We start from the raw sequence: 17087 nt of genomic DNA, 5'->3' as shown, positions 1-17087 counted from the left end.
AAGTTCAGTGCCCTCGCACAGTAAACGTATTCAGAGTAAACGATTCACCTAGTGAATGAGCAGGGGGCAATCAGGTCCACAAAACCGTAATGAACGAGTTGAACTCTGAGTGAACAAAATTGGGGGAAAGAGTAGGCCATAACCGCCATCTCCCATACTGAATGCCCCCCCCCCCCCCATAGACACTGCACAAGAGGCCAGATCTGAGCAACCATTTGAGCAGAATCCAATGGAGGACAAAGATTTGCCTATGTCTATTTGCCTAAGATCAGTAAAAGTTTAGCGGCAATGTATGTTCTGAGAGAAGAAGTCAAGACAATTGAAATCAGCTACCTTTGGGCACAGGAAGTGCTCAGTGGACTAGAAACCACTTTTCATCATTACGCTGAAAGGCTTAATATGGAAATCAACAGAAGAAAACAAACACTCATCACACGCTACTACCAAACTCAAGAACAACAGGAACCAGTTGCCTCTAAATTGTCTGAATATTGATGAGATGCAGTTTGGGTTTATGCCAGGCAGGGGGACCACTGATGCTATATTCATTGTTCGACAGCTTCAGGAAAAATATATTGGTAGGAGAAGGGATCTTTATTTTGTTTTTGTTGATTTGGAAAAGGTCTTTGACATAGTCCTTAGAGAGGTGGTGAAGTGGGCAATGAGAAAGCTTGGCTTGGAGGAGTGGCGGTTAGGGTGGTTATGGCTATGTATGTGGGTGCTCACACCCAGGTAAGAGTGAATGGAGATTTGAGTGATGAGTTTTCCGTGAATGTTGGTGTGCATCAGGGGTCAGTCTTGAGTCCCATGTTGTTTATCATGGTACTTGAAGCCCTTTCACGTGACTTTAGAAACAGACTCCAGTGGGAGTTGTTGTATGCTGATGATTTGGTGTTGATTGCAGAGAACGAAAGGGAGGGGGAGGAAATGTTTAGGAAGTGAAGAGATGGTATGGGGCAAAAAGGTTTAAGGGTAAATGCAGATAAAACAAAAGTGATGATATTTAGGGTTGGTGGCGGTACTGTCAAAGACGAGGGAGAGTGGCCATGTGCAGTTTGCCACAAGGGTGTGGGAAGTAATTCCATCTTGTGCGGTGTTTGTGATAAATGGGTGCATAAGAGATGTAGTGGTATCAGAGGTAGACTGCGAGATAATTCTGATTTTATGTGTACGGCGTGTCAGGGTGAGCAGGTGGAGATTGTCAGACGTGAAAGGATTGAACTTGCTGGTGAATCTCTTGAGTGTGTGGAAGAGTTTTGTTATTTGGGAGACATGTTGTGTGCTGGAGGTGGGGCTGGAGCTAGCTCTGTGGCTAGGGTGAGAAGTGGTTGGAGGAAGTTCAGGGAGCTCTTGCCTCTCCTGACATTGAGAGGACTCTCCCTACGTGCTAAGGGGTCTTTGTAAGCAGCATGTGTTAGGAGTGTAATGCTGTATGGTAGTGAGACCTGGGCAGTGAAGAAGGAAGATATTCGCCGGCTCAGACGTACAGAAATGACAATGATTGGGTGGATGTGTAGTGCGTCCCTGCATCCAAGGCCTGGAGGGGCTGGGCTTACGATGGAAGAGTTAAGAGGTAGGATGGGACTGGAGTGTATTGGTGTTGTGATGAGGAGAGGTAGATTGAGATGGTTTGGACATGTGGAGAAGATGGGAGATGATAATTGGGTGAGGAAGGTGAGAAGTGTTAATATTGAGGGTGGGGTTATGAGGGGTAGACCCAGAAAGACATGGGACGAGGTCATTAAGTGTGACCTCATGGTTAAGGGACTGAACAGGGAGGCTGCAATGGATCGTGCAGCATAGAGAGCCGCCATTAGGTGACCAAGGCAGACATATGCAAGCATGTTGGAGCCTTTAAAAACGAAAACGAAAACGAACTTCCTTGGGAAGACAATGATGATGTGATGTCAGTGGTGTCATCTAGGACTTTGAAGGTTTTATGGGAGAGGTGAATGAAGTAGAGGAACATGGGGAAGTGGTTCAGTGAAGTGATGAGGGCGAGACTGGTGATGGAAACGAGGGAGTGGAATGTGATGTGGCGAGGACAAACTAAGTGTATCTCCCTGCCTCGGAACTACCTGTATGCAAGCCAATCAGGGCCACCATGTCCTTCATTTAAGGTAAATAACCATGTGCTTTATATTTTATATACCTGAACTGTATCTGTTTGAAATATGCCCTTTAGTACATCCAAGGAGTGACTGGGGTTTACTGCTCACGTAATGCCACTCAGGGATGAATGAGGTTGGTCACTCTCATCTTAAATGTCAGGACCAAATGCCTAGCCCCAGGCTCCTACGGTCCTCATGGGGCAACATAGGATTGGATGATGGATGGATGGATGGATAGTACATCTCTATGGCTCAAAAAGTGGATTTTGAGGGGGCGGTGCCGCCCATATGCCATTTTTTCCATATGTTGTTCACAGTGAACGAATTCACTTTGAACATGCTTGTCTGCTGCCCATACACTCGTTCACTGTGCGACGGCACTGTATGTGACAAAGCAAGGTATCGATGAAGAAGCACACGATATGATAAAGAGCAGAAATGGATGAATGAAGTATGCACAGTCTCTACCCCATACACTGCATATGCTGTGAGAGCAATTTAATAAAATCAAGCATACAGTGACAAAGTGGGAGGTACTGGTATACAGTATGCCTGTTACTTGGAGCTGAGAAATTTTAAGTCTTCAATATCCATGAATGGACGTATGGTTCATTTCATTGGTATTCTGACAATACTTCTCCTACTTTGGTTCTCTTTTCCTTTGTTGAAAGGTCTTTCCTATGCTGAATGAAATATAATGGCAGTAATCAGAAGACTGTATGTACTAACAAGGTTAATAAATATTATTTCTCATTGTCTGTCTATGACAGGCATCTCTTGAGATGAATAAAATCATCTACTCATCTGCCTCACCTGACTGAAGTGATGTACAGACAGCGTGTGGAGTGGGAGAGCTGCACAGGGGGTGAGAGCCTGGACCCGGGACTGTGCTTCAAACTTGAGTGCCGAATTCACTAGCTGCTTCAGGACATCCAGAATGAGGATCACATGGTCAATGGCTGCTGGCTCATCAGTGCCTAGCTCCATCACCAAGTTCACCAGGATGGGTATGAGGTGCTCCAGGGCCACACACTTGAGGTCTCCACTGGTCTTGTACACCCGGGAAGTGATTATAAGCTTCCACAGACCCAGAACACGAGGGAGGTCTGGGCTGTCTCTCCGTGTACGCTCCAGTAGGTTCTCCAAGAGTTTTTCATAATCTCCTACTGAGTCAGTAGCCAGGAGAGGTTCCAGAGAGAAGCTGGGGTGGAAGGTAGCATTTCCACAGCCTGGCATATTATCAGACTGAGAAAGAGCCATCCATGCCATACCCAACATGTTGGAGGGAAGGCTGGACTGGAGGGAGTCAGAATACTGGGAAGTAGTCACAAGAAAGGTGAGAGCAAATTCCTCTAACTCAAGATGGCCACTCTTCAGACACATTTCTGACAACTGGAAGCTTCGACTCAAAAGTTTCTGCCACTTGTGTGTCTTTTCAGTGTGCTCTTTGGGTTCAATATCTTCCTCAGCCTGAAGTGCCTCACAGGTTAATTCATTTTCTTCACCTTCTTTAGAAGTACCAACTACAGCTTTCTTACAGTACTGTGAGCTTGTCTTGGTGGATGAAACATTAACAAGTACTATGATGGTGTGGGCAGCCAAAAGTGCAGCAGCAGTGGGTGGGTTGGTGGTGGCAAGATCCATCTTCTTGAGAAAACGTAAGATCCAGCTTGACAAATGCCGAATGGCCCACTTACAGGTTGCACTGCCATTCTGTCAGGGGAAAATTATTCATGACTTACATAAATGCACCCTATTTTTAAAATAAAAATTTAGGTGGAGAACTGTGACAATGATGTTACTGATGATGACAACAATGATGATGACTGAATAATAAAGTTTAATGTATGACAGTGCAGTACATAATACTACACTACCATCACATTATTAAACTGTTATTTATGTTATAAGGAAGTTTGACCTATGTATGGGTTAAGTATTGTATCTGATTATTCATAACACCCATGAATGCACTGTCCAATCTAGTGGGGGGGGAAAAAAAAAAAAAACTGCTAACGTTAAGAAAAAAGAAATGAGTAATAATAGCCATCAACTACAATGAACTGTAATTACCTGCAGTACATACTTCAGCCAAGCAAAACTGATCAATTTATTACACATGAACTATTCTTTGCAACCCAACATCACATATACAGCAAGTCTTGAATATACAAGGTATCAAATAGCCACCAACTGGCCACCATAGTGTGATCATGACAGGAGTGCTGATTAGCAGTGATTTTGAGCTTTAGTCTAACATTAGCTGCATCCCGCCACGTCACTCAGTCACTCAGCTACAAGAGCTTGAGTGAATATGTGCTTAGTGCACTTGGCGAATTTCTTCTATCCCTTCTATCACTTAAAACCAACAACCTTTCAGGATGGAAATGAACTTTGGGGAAAAAAAAAAAAAAAAAAGGTTGAAGGGGCCAAATCCGGAGAGGAGGGCTGCTGGGGAACAACAGTCATCTCATGCTTCACCAAAAAGTCACAGATAAGGAGCACGAGTGAGCATGTGCATTGTCATGATGCAGCATCCAGGTCTTGCCTGTCCACACCTCAGGCCTCTTCCTTCACAATGCCTCCCTCAAATGCTTCAGAATATCCAAGTAAAACTCTCTAATGACCAGGCATGGAGTGATTACAGGGGTATTGTAATCGATTATGAATACTTTGCAAACTTCAGATTACGATTATGATTACAGCAAAAGTAAGATTAATCGATTAAGATTATGATTACATAAGAAGTAATCATTGTGGCGTCTGGCAATAGATAGACAGATAAATGATTACAATCATGATTACATGTACTGTTATGCACTATATAATTATGAGCATGTTTCTTTTATACCTGACGTTGATTAACCCGTACCATCCAAGGCATTTTTGCAAATTTATACCCATCCAATCCCGGACCAAAAACGGAAAAAATTTTTATTGCAAAAAACAATCCAAAAGGACATATAAATCAAGGAAAAGCAAAAAAAAAAGTACTCCTTATAGGAGAAATAAAAGCAAGATGGCCATCTGTTGTGTTTTTAGCCCAGTTTCCCAAGCCATGAGGGCTGTTTTCCTGCCCAACTGGGAGGGACGAGAGAGAACAGGCGAGGAGAATGGGGGATTTCCCATTCTCAATATCCTCTTCCACTGGCTCATATTCCTCCCCAGAAGAGTCATCTAGGTCTTCCTCTTCTGAAGAATCACTAAATGAAGGGACAGAAAGGTCCATATGACCATTTCAACAGCCTCCTATAGCCCAATGAGACGGAAAAGTGGTGTGATTTTTGCAGCATTCTGATGCTATGACGGACAGTGGCACACTGATGATACCCACTCATGCAGAACCAAACTCATTGCTACAAATGCAACTTGTTAGCAAAAAATTAGCTAGACTGAAGCAGTTTGAGACATGCTACAGCGCTTGAATTCAGCTGTCAGCACCATCACGTCGCTGGGATTAATTGAGATGTTTTGTACTGTCGGCACCATGCTGACGGCAGGATGGTGTGGGTTAAGTAAATACCTGAAATTAGTTTTAAAAGCAAAAACATCGTCCAGTAATATAAAACTGATATTTTCTAGGGATATATACCTTGTATACAAATCATTTTAATAAGAACTGCCTGCGTAAGGAAGAACATTGGGTTAAGCTCTGCAGAACCAATGGCGACTGTTACTCTGGATAAAAATATATTGTACAGTGCTATGTCCAGTAAGTTGTTCCTTTATTTTTTTGCCAATTTGCAATACAAATGTGTTTTAATAATTCAAGCACTGAGACTTTCCTTCACTTTGTCCTTGACCCTTTCATTCTATTAACTTTTCTACCAACTAAGATCTTCCCAGGTGATATTATTCTAGCTTAGGTAGGATATTATATGGAAGCTTCTAAGTGATAACCTACAATTCACTTTTGTTTTCATATTACTTATGGACTTTTATGGTGTACTGTATATTTGACTGTTTGACACTGAACTACAGTACAGTAATCCCTCTAATATCTGAACGCCCAATATCCGAACATCCCCACTAACCAGACATAATCGTCCCGGGACCCAATAATCCCAAAATGGGCCAAAAACCGCAAAAAATTTGAAAAAAATCTGACTTTTTTCCCATCCGTAATTTGAAATTGTCACGCGGCACCGAACAGCTGTTACACCATGGTCCCTTCACCCCTTCCTTCCTCCCCCCTCCCCTGTCAGGGTTGCCATTTGGTATTTTTCATTACCAAGTGTGGGTCAATTTGGTAATAAAAAATTCATTTGGTAATGAATCAGAATAATGCATTACCAAATGGATTTTTCACGTGTATGAGGATACACAGGATGGAGATGGTGGATTGTTTGCTCTCTCTGATTAATTTGGTAGCCTATATAGCCTTTACTATTTATATTGGTCATTGATTACATTATGAAACGCGTTGGAACAGAAACCGGTGCAGGTATACTTTGGGGAGAGAACAGGAAACTATTGGATTTAGATTATGCAGATGATATAGTTTTGATTTGTGATGGGCCAGAAGAGATGCAGAGAGTGTTGGACTGTTTGGTGAGTGAAGGTCGCAAGGTGGGTTTGGTTATTAATTGTGGAAAAACTGAAATAATCAATATGAATATGGAAAATGCGCAGGAATGTGCAACTGGAAGTATGGTTGTAAAGCAAGTTGATAGGTTTAAATATTTAGGTACTTATTTAGCCAAGGATGGTTCTCTGAACTTTGAATTCGAGGAAAGGTTAAAGAAAGCTACTCAGGCAATGGGAATGCTTAAAAATATTTGGAATAATAACAATTTTTCTGTGCATATAAAAATCAAACTTTATAAGGTAATGGTTAGGAGTATCTGAATTTATGGACACGAGTCTTGGTACAGCACAGTGACTATGGAAAATAAATTCTTGGTGTTTGAAAATAAAGCACTTAGAAGAATATTAGGAGTTAAGTGATGGGAAAGGATACCAAATAGTAGAATTAGAGAAATAACGGGAGTGCAGCCAGTCGATGAATATGTTAGGTTCTCACGATGGAAGTGGCTAGGACATGTGTATAGGAGACAGGGAATAGTACGAGGTACACCAGGGTGGGTGGCACTTGGTAGGAGAGGTAGAGGAAGGCCAAAAGAGACGTGGGTGAGGACAATGAGACGGGAAGCTGGAGATGAGTGTTGGGGAGACCTTGAGGAGTTAGCACAAGATAGGATGTGGTGGTGTGAGTTCATCGAGGCCCTATGCATCCCCGAGGGTGCCACAGGAAATGACTGATTGATTGATTGATATAGCGTGATAATAATCAATATGCTGTTAATTATAAGAAGAGTGATTACATGTACAGGTATATACACTTGTGTATATAATTAGTGAAGAACAGATGCTAGCTTTACGAATTTGGTAATGAAACTTAAAAATGGTAATGAAAATTGAGGAGCTTGGTAATGTGGCTGTTGCGATCTGGCAACTCTGTTACACCGCCATCATCAACAGTCACAGCCTAACTCCGATCGAGAGCAGATGCTTATAGCAGTGCAAGCCACAGGTGCTTGTTTTTTGTGAATAAACAGAGAATAAACTGCAATACCTCGCCACTAAAACACACGGGAATTTACAATGTTGTGCAGTGTTAAGAAATTAGAATTTAGAGTGCAGAGGATTAACTGTGGACTGCAAACTGGCGGTTCAAACCAGTCCAGGAGCCAGGGACTTGTAAGTACCCAGAATGTTTAATATTGTATAAACTCACCTCTAAAACCTCATTTTATGGTTCTTTTGCATTTATTTCAGTCTTTTATGTCCCTTTTTGGTGTGATTTGGGTCTTAAATAGGTGCAATGCATGTCTAAAGGGAGTTGTATAGGTGTTTTTCTGAGTTAGGGTCCATAAGTACAAGTCCAGGAGGCTGGGGCCCAATATCCAGACAGGATCACTATCCGGACATGCCTTTGGCTCTTTTACATCGGATATTGGAGGGATTACTGTATTTTATTCTTGACGAGTATTTGTCGAAGTATAACTTATCTGGGGTCTTGTAATCATAAAAGTAACCATGATTACGATTACAATATGAGAGTAATCGATTACGATTGTGATTTCTTTGAAAAAATGCCTAAGTAATCGATTATGATTAAGATTACACAAAAGTCTGTAATCGATTACAATCGATTACGATTACAGATTACGATTACCCCATGTCTGTTACTGACTGTCTGACCAAGTGGAACAAACTCATGATGAACGAAGCCCTTCCAGTAAAAAAGGACGATCAATATCATCTTCACATCTGAGTGACTGACGTACTCTTTTTGGTCGCGGTGATGATTTTCCAGTCCACTGTGACAACTGCCTTTTTGTACCAACATTGCAGCTATACACCCACGTTTCATCACCTGTCATGACATTTTTCAGAAAGTTTTCATCAGCATTCAAACAATCAAACCACTCCTGACTGACTGTGACATTGTTCCCTTTTAGCTCATCTGTCAGGAGACACAGCACAAATTTTGCAGCAACATGATGCATCTTCAGTTTTTTGGTTAAAATCATGTGGCACAAACTTTTACAGATGCCTTCTTCAGAAACTTCACAGACAGTCAGGAGACATTTTCATGATCACATCAATCACTTTCTCAACGTGATCGTCATTTCTTGACGTGGAAGGCCATACAGACTTGGGATAATCTTTGGTGGATTTTTTTTCCTGATTTGAGCCACTGGAGCCATTAGTGACACTCTGTGCACCTCACACAATACACTTCATAAGCCTGTTGTAACATCTGAAATGTCTCCATAAAAGTTTTTCCCCATCTGAAACAGAATTTCATGCAAACACGTTGCTCTTCAAGATCCTTCGTTGTTCAAACTGCAACAAATCGCCATGTGCACTAAACTCACGTTCACTCAAGCGCATGTACCTTGATGACTAAGTAATGTGGCGTGATGCAGCTGGTGTTAGACTAAAGATCAAAGTTGTAGCTAACCAATGCTCCCATCAAGATCATGCTATGTCGGCTAACTGGTGCGCTATTTAAAAAGTTTGGTTTCTTTCTGGACAGACCCCACATATCACTTTTTGCATGGTCTTAATTTCTCAGTAAAATACACCAATATTGTCAATTAAAATATCAATGATACCTACAGATATCGATGATTTGCCAGTTTCCCCAATTTACTGCATCAAATATGGCACTGAAAGGGACCCAACATGTGGCACTGTGCACCCTGGGTGGAACAGCTGTGGTACCCAACAAGGAGTCAAAACTCCTCACACTTCCCTGCACCTTGCTACAGGAAGGACCCTGATCTGAACCTGGTAGGGCACTTGTCTAACACGAAAGGGTGCTGGTTCTCTATTTTATTTTATTATTATTTTTTTTTTAATGGAAGGTTGAAGGAACCAAAGGCTGGAAGACTGTAACACCTACTGTTCCCTAAATAAAAAAAAATAGTAATAATAATAATAATAATAATAATAATACCAGTGATAAAAACAACAAGAGATAATTATAACTTTTAGATCCATTCATTTCAAGATGCCTAAACACATTGCATTTAAAAGACTGGAGGTCATAGGCAAAAGGAAATGCAGACAGAGCAAAACAGTTTCAGAGTTGACCTGTTACATATGTGAAAGACTGGGAGTATGTTAACTCTTGCATTAGAGAGTTGACAGAAAAGTGGTGAAAATTTGCTGTTAGACGGGTGCCATGCGCCTGCCATAATGGAGGAGGAATTCAAGAAGACAGTTCAGTAAAGCAGTGGCTACTGAAGCAGTGATTAAAAAAAAAAAAGAGATTAAGGGGCAACAGTGCTGAAGAGACAGAGGCTGAAGGAAGTCAGTGAGAGGAGGAGAGTCAATGAGATAAAAAGCCTCTGGCTCAACCCAGTTGAAAAGAACTGTATGTGGGGAGCCTCCCAACACATTAGAGTTGTACTATAATGTGTAGGGAGCCTCCCCAAACATTAGAGTTGTACTCTTCACAGGGGTGAATAAAACCCCTGTATAATATCAACAACTGTCCTGGGGCAAAACAGGCATGGAGTTAGCTTAGTGCACCTAATCTCTTGGAGGTAAAATTGCAAGAGAGACAGTTTGATCATCATTCCATGATAATTCCAGGGAGACTGAAACCTGAAGTATTATATCATTCGTCCATTTGTATTATTTACATTGTGAAGGCTCTGACATGGTTGCATACACTGACCTTGGTCACCTAATGGCAGCTCTTCATGCTGCTCGATCTCTCGCAGCCTCCCTATTCAGTCCTTTATCCTAGAGGTCACACTCTATAACCTCATCCCGTGTCTTTTCTGGTCTGCCTCTCACAACCTTCCCCCAGCATTCATGCTTCTAAACTTCCACACCCAACTATCATCCTCTATCCTCTCAACATGCCCAAACCATCTCAAGCTACCCTTCCTCATCACAACACCAAAATAGTCCCATCCTTCCTCTCAATTATTCAATCGCAACCCTAGCCACTCCTGGCCTCAAATTCAGGGATGCACTACACATCCATCTAATCATTGACATTTCTCTACGCCTGATCCAACGAACATCCTCTTCCTTTACTGATGAAGAAGGATTGAGCTGAATGTTGTTAAATATTAACACCTACACCTGGGGCAGATTATAGTGGGTCATAAGATGTAGAACCTGAGTTCTGGATGCATTAAAAATGACAAGGTTACTTTTACTCCAAACAGAAATATAAGCCTGGTCAGAAATTAGGGATGCCATAGCCTCATCCCATATTTGATGAGGTAACTGCTGTAACAGGAGCTGCGAGAAGTGGATAGAAATGTGAAGGGTGGAGTCACCTGCATAAAAGTGGATTGAGTTAGAAGTACAGCTTAGGTCCCTGATGAATAGATGGAAGAGTTGGTAGCAGGAAAGATCCCTGAGGAACACCATAACTGATATTTCTAAAAGGTCAGTGGCTTTCTACAGCAGCAGTTACAGAACAACCGGAAAGGAAACTAGTGATGACGGCACAGACAGATGGATACAAACTGTAAGTGGGAAGTTTGGAATTTAAAGATTTGTGCCAAACTCCATCGAATGCCTTTAAGACGTCAAGTGCAATGATAAAGCTTTCATCAAAATCCCGAAAGGAGGATGACCAAGATTTTGAAAGGAAGATGAAAAGACTAACAGTCAAGCATCCTTGGAGAACCCATACTGGCGACTGAAGAGAAGGTTGTGATAGAAAAGGTGCTATGAATATTTTTTTTTTAAGAGTAATTCTAAATATTAAGAAACACAGGATGTTAAAGCAATTGGGCACTAGTTACAGGGCTGGGAATGGTCCCCTTCTTTAGGATATGTTGAATGTGAGCAAACTTCCAGTAAGAAGGAAAGATACAGGCTGACTGGCAATGGAAAAAAGTTTACCTAGGTAGAGTACAAGCACAGTTCTTGAAAACAACAGCAGGAACCCCACCATGCCCATACACACTGCTAGTATTGTGGCCAGTCCTATATCAACTGAAGAAACTTTAATGTCAGTCATGAGGAAATCAGACGTGGGAAGACATGGAGGACTAGCTCTGGAACTCCCTAAGGTGGAAATGGAGGAAAAGGTCTGGGAGAAGAGTTTTATCTTATCAGTAAAAGAAAGAGCCACATAGCCATCACAGCAGAAAAGAGGAAGGATGGAAGATGATGTAATACTGTTGGAGAGGTTTTTGGCAAGGTACCAGGAGTGGGAAGCACTTGAGTTGAGAGTTCTAAGCATTTAGAATGAATGAAGTTAGACTCTACACTGAGTGACATGCTGAATGGTTCCCTGTACACCAGGAAACTATTTACTACACAGGCGCCTGGTGGTTTAGTGAGTAATAACAGTGCTCCAATCAGATTGAGCTGGTGCAGGTTTATATCCAAGGGATGGTTGGGGTTTATTGCTCATGTAATGCCATTCAGGGATGAGTGAGGCTGGTCACTCTCATCTTAAATATCAGGACCAACCTGCCTAGCCCTGGGCTCTTACCCTCCTCATGGGGCAACACAGGATTGGATGATGGATGGACGGATGGATGAAACTATTCTTGGCCTGAATAACAGACCTTGCACAATTCTGAGCAGAAACATCAGGGGTGGGTTACTGCCAGTATCTTTTGTAGGCCTTCTCCTTGCTGTAGACAGCATCAAAAAAAGTGTGATTAAACCAAGGTTCTTTTGCATTGGAAGAAAGAAATGTAGGCTTCCATGCCTGAGAAAATAACCTTTGTACTGCATGAGACATATTCAAATGGTTCTCTGCCATGGAACCAATAATCATTTTAAGGAAAATCAAAGAAGTACTGTATTATGCCCATAGGATAGCCCCACAGAAGCAGGTGCTTTCCTGTAACTGATGGGTCTGCTTGGTCAGATAGACCAGGGTTAAGCAATAAAAACGGCACCAAATACAGGCAAACTTCGATTTACAATACCCCTAAATGCGGTACCCCGGAATAGTGATGGAGGTACAAATACCACCCTACCCCGCCTATCGTTGGCCTACCCCCAATTTTGTGATGGCTTTTGTTTTGTTTTTTTACCAATTTTTATTATATTTTAGACTTAAATTTTGTTTAGGATGATTTATAAACTGTTTTTAGACTTAGATTATCGGTAATGCGTTTTGGTCATAGGTGGAGTGAACACTGTCATTTGAGGTACAGATTCTTGCCCATCACATAAGGTACAAAACCATGTGGACAACTAGGTGACTCAGCAAAGAATATTTCGTGTTTGACCACTGAACATCTAATCTATCGTGGAATACATAAAAATAATTTTAAATAAATACTGTAGTGTACAGTGTTAATAAATAATCCATCCATCATCCAATCCTACATTGCCCCATGAAGAGCGTAGGAGCCCGGGGCTAGGCAGTTGGTCCTGACATTTAAGATGAGAGTGACCAGCCTCACTCATCCCCGAGTGGCATTACATGAGCAATCAACCCCAGCCACCCCTTGGATATAAACCTTCACCGGCTCAATCCGACTGGAGCGCAATAGTTACCCACCAAACCACCAGGCGCCAAAATTTGGTTATATGGTTACCACCCAGCATAGTAAATGGTTTCCTGGTGCACAGGAAACCATTTGGCTTGTCACTCAGTGTAGAGTCACCCACAGGCTGAAGGAAGTGGAAAGAATGAAGGAAAGAAAGATAGAAGAGGGAGTGTAAAGTCACACGTAGGCAGAAGGACAAGGAAAGAAAGACAGAAGAGAATGGAAGGAAAGAAGGATGGAGAGGAAAGGGCAGACACCCGAGAGCAGCACTACATCGAGTGAGTGGATGGTGAGCGCTCCCACCTACCACACTAATAAATAATATTGTATTAATAATTATGAAAGCTTTAGAGTAAATATTTCATGCACAGATGAAAAACTGTGACACTGATAAAGCATGTGTTTACATTCAGGCTGTTCAAGGAAAAATGCTTTGAAAATACAAAGGAATTTCTAAATAAATGTTGAAAATAAGAGGAACGAGAATAAAGGAGCTCAGCAACCAGAACAGTAACTAAAATGACATAAAGAGGGGCCTTTAAAAAGGCTATCCTGATCGCATAATAGATCGATAAATCATGTGTTTACATTTGGGTTGTTCAAGAGAAAACGCTCTGAAAATACAAAGGAATTTCAAAATAGCCTAAACAGTGGAAAATAAGAGAAAAGAAAGTAAAGGAGCTCAGCAACCAGAAGAGTAACAAAAATGACATAAAGAGGGGCCATTGAAAAGGCTATCCTGATTGTATCATCGATCACATTCCCCGTAAGAGAATTTGGTTCCCTGTCAAAACATCAGCAATTCTCTGTTACAACAGTTCGCACCTTGGATGATTCTGCATTATTCATACATTATTATTATGCATAAAAGATGTTTATTTGATTCTCTCGGGACCATCTGATAGTGGGATTGTACACAATGCTGCTGCTTCTTCTCTACTGAGTTTGAATACGAGTCAGAGATTGCATTCTCCAGTGACCTTGACTGGGTACATGTGAGATGGGGACTGGTTTTAGACTTAGGTTAGCTTCTTTTACAGTTGTCAGGCCATTTAGACTGGCTTTAAACTCTTTTTTTGGACTCATCTGGGTGGGTTTAGGACTTAGCTGGGGGGCAAACCCAAGGTTCAAAAATGCATCCCTATACGTTAAATGTTAGCTAAATCTATCCCAACATACGATACCCCGCCTAGCGATGGGTTTTTATTTAACCAACTGCATTGTTAAAATGAGGTATGCCTGTACATGGCAAGTCAACAGCTATAATATTATGAAACACATCCCTGACATAAAACTAGGACCACCTATAAAAAGTACATTACCCTGTAACAGGCAGCCAGAAGAAATATGGACGGATGAAGAAAGAGTTCTAGTTGAGGGTCATCCTGAGGGTGCGCTGTAAGAAACCTGGCCAGTGCAACCACCTGGTCTGAGTTGCGGTTGCCCAACGTCAACTTTGTCATCATCATATTTAACAAGTGGTCAAATCTCCGGCCAGTCAATCTGTCATCTAGCTGATCATCACTTCCTTGCCCCTTACCAATGTTAGCAGAGCTCACAGATGTTTTTCTCAGCACTGTCTCATTCAGATTGTTCAGATGCTGTGATAAGTCTGAGAATGGGAAAGCTTGTCGCTTTCGTATCAACCACTGTAACACACAATTGGCATCTATGACAGCAAAGACTCTGAATGGACACCGAGAGCACATACAGAGGTTAAGGATATGCAACAGTCTGGACACATGTCTTTCTCTCCCTGAGTGGCTTTCATGGACCAGTAAACCAAGCATGACTAAACTGAGAGCTGTGTGAAATCCTTTCTTGAGATATGGTAATGGAAAGCTCTCAAATAGGTCAATGAATGTGCCAATTTCCAGATAATTTTCTTCAAATGCAGAATTACAACTAACTCTGCCTTCTTCTTCTTCAATCAGTTTCCGTAAACATTCACCACACTCCCTTAGTGTTTCCCACAATGCATTATCTTCCTCTCGTTTTAAGTCAAATTCCACAATAAGCGGGGCCAATTTGCTCATCTTCTTCAGGAGCTTGATGCAGTGGTTCTTGGGTGTGTGTGATTCTTGTGCTTGTGACTGAGACTGTGAGTGGCGTCTCTTGCGTGAGGCAGGGCGGAGCAAGGCAGAGCACAGAGCAGCCAATACATAAGGGTGAAGCTGACTGGCATCCTGGAAGTGCTCACTCTTCACAAACTTTGACCAATCGTCATTTCCCTCTTTAATGCCAGCTACCATGTACCTGCAATACAAAATTGAAAAATTATTTGTCTATTGTGAAATGTCCAATCTAACTATAAGATGGTAACAACTGTATCAGTACTCTATAAAAATACGCACACTTTACTGATCTACTTGTTAACTGATATTATTACATGCAACAGAACAAAGTTCAGTATTTCAATAACTACAACTTGCAATTAAGTCATTCATCTAATGTTAAAATGACACCCTAACCATAATTTAATATACCTGTACTGTATTAGATCAGTAAACTACAAAAATACATATATTTTGTTGATTTGCTTGTTACTTGATACCAATACATCATCACTACCATGAGCTCTTCATCCCACTTCGGGATAAAGCGAAGCAGGTCCAGAAAGAAAGACAAAAAGAGAACCATGGTACCGACAGCACACTCCACAAAATGGACGAGACACTCATTCACTAACCATTCCAGCCATGAGAATTGTAGGTCCAACTAACTGGCCTAACATTCTGCACATATTCTATGGGGATATTTTTCTTAATAGGGGTGCATCACCGTTCTCGTCAGATGGTCAATCTATTGACTCTCATGGTGAAAAAGGGGTGTCTAACCCATGTCATGTGCTCCTCATTACACAATTCATCCAATCACAGACATTCATAAAACTGTGCCAATCAGAAAAGCTCCTGTTCACTATTAACACACATAGCATCATGTTCAAACACCAGATTTGAAATGCTCTATCCTTTACCATGCATAAAAAGTTTTAACCATATAAAGAACAGTCAAGGGGACATCCAGTATCTTTTACCCACTTCAACATTGATACAGAACGACATCATCTTGTTACTCTTACATCATCTTGTTACTCTTAAACATGTTATGCTACTATCATCACAACTTTTACTGTATTCAGCATCTTGCCATCCACACTACACACACCTAAAACCTTTCATGACCTTTCCCTGTTCACCTTGCCATATGGTCTTTCCAGATCTATATATGTCAAAACAACATTATAGCACTTCTCACATATTTTCTCCATTATCTTACTAATAACAATATTTCCACAAATCCCCTACCACACCAAAAATTACCCTGCTCATCACCCACTAAGCATTCTGATATATTCCTGAAATTCTCACTAATCATTCTTCAATATACCATTCCCACAACACTTCACAGACATATACTACTAAAACTTTTGAACTTAGTTCAATCACATTTATTTCCATACAAAGGCACAACCACATCCTTCTACCATTCTTCTGACACAATTCCATTCATCCAATTTTTTTCTCTAGTTTTCACAAACATTTCATTTCACCCTTTCCATTACTCTTAAAGTATACAACTCATCATCACCCAATACCTTTCCATTCACAGCATTCTTTACTTCTGCCAGTGCCATACTTTAATGCACCACATTACATTTCTGACACAACACCAAAACCAATCATGCTTATCACCACTCTGTTCTTATTACTCCCATCCATCAACCTTTCAAAATACTCTTTCCATCTGCTCATTACTTTATTTCTCTCTGTTGGTACAGTATATTTCTACTTTCATTCCTTACATTTTCACAACAAACCGAAAAAAACAAAAACTGAGACAAGGTGGCCTCAGGGATAAGGGATTGAATAGGGAAGCTGCCAGAGACTGAGCTGTGTGGAGAGCTGCCATTAGGTGACCAAGGCTGATGCATGCAAGTATCTTGGTGCCCTTATTATGGACACCAAACAATACCATT

At 41.3% G+C, this 17087-nt stretch overlaps 1 protein-coding gene across 1 annotated transcript in view; it reads right to left on the bottom strand.

The window, feature by feature from the left end:
* Nucleotides 1-17087, bottom strand: part of LOC145411414 (uncharacterized) — a 122714-nt gene that overhangs the window by 25335 nt on the left and 80292 nt on the right. Inside the window, exons 11-12 of the mRNA XM_080281454.1 lie at nucleotides 14431-15364; nucleotides 2925-3824 (exon numbers count right to left, since the gene is read on the bottom strand). Coding sequence (XP_080137580.1) covers nucleotides 2925-3824; nucleotides 14431-15364 — 1834 coding nt within the window. The remainder of the gene's footprint in view (nucleotides 1-2924; nucleotides 3825-14430; nucleotides 15365-17087) is intronic.

This window comes from Coenobita brevimanus, chromosome 89 (assembly GCF_032717465.1).
Source record: "Coenobita brevimanus isolate Jiangsu-jjx chromosome 89, ASM3271746v2, whole genome shotgun sequence".
NCBI classification, from domain to species: Eukaryota; Metazoa; Arthropoda; class Malacostraca; order Decapoda; family Coenobitidae; genus Coenobita; species Coenobita brevimanus.
Note: the sequence above shows the minus strand (reverse complement) of the source record. Positions and strands in the feature narration are given on the sequence as shown.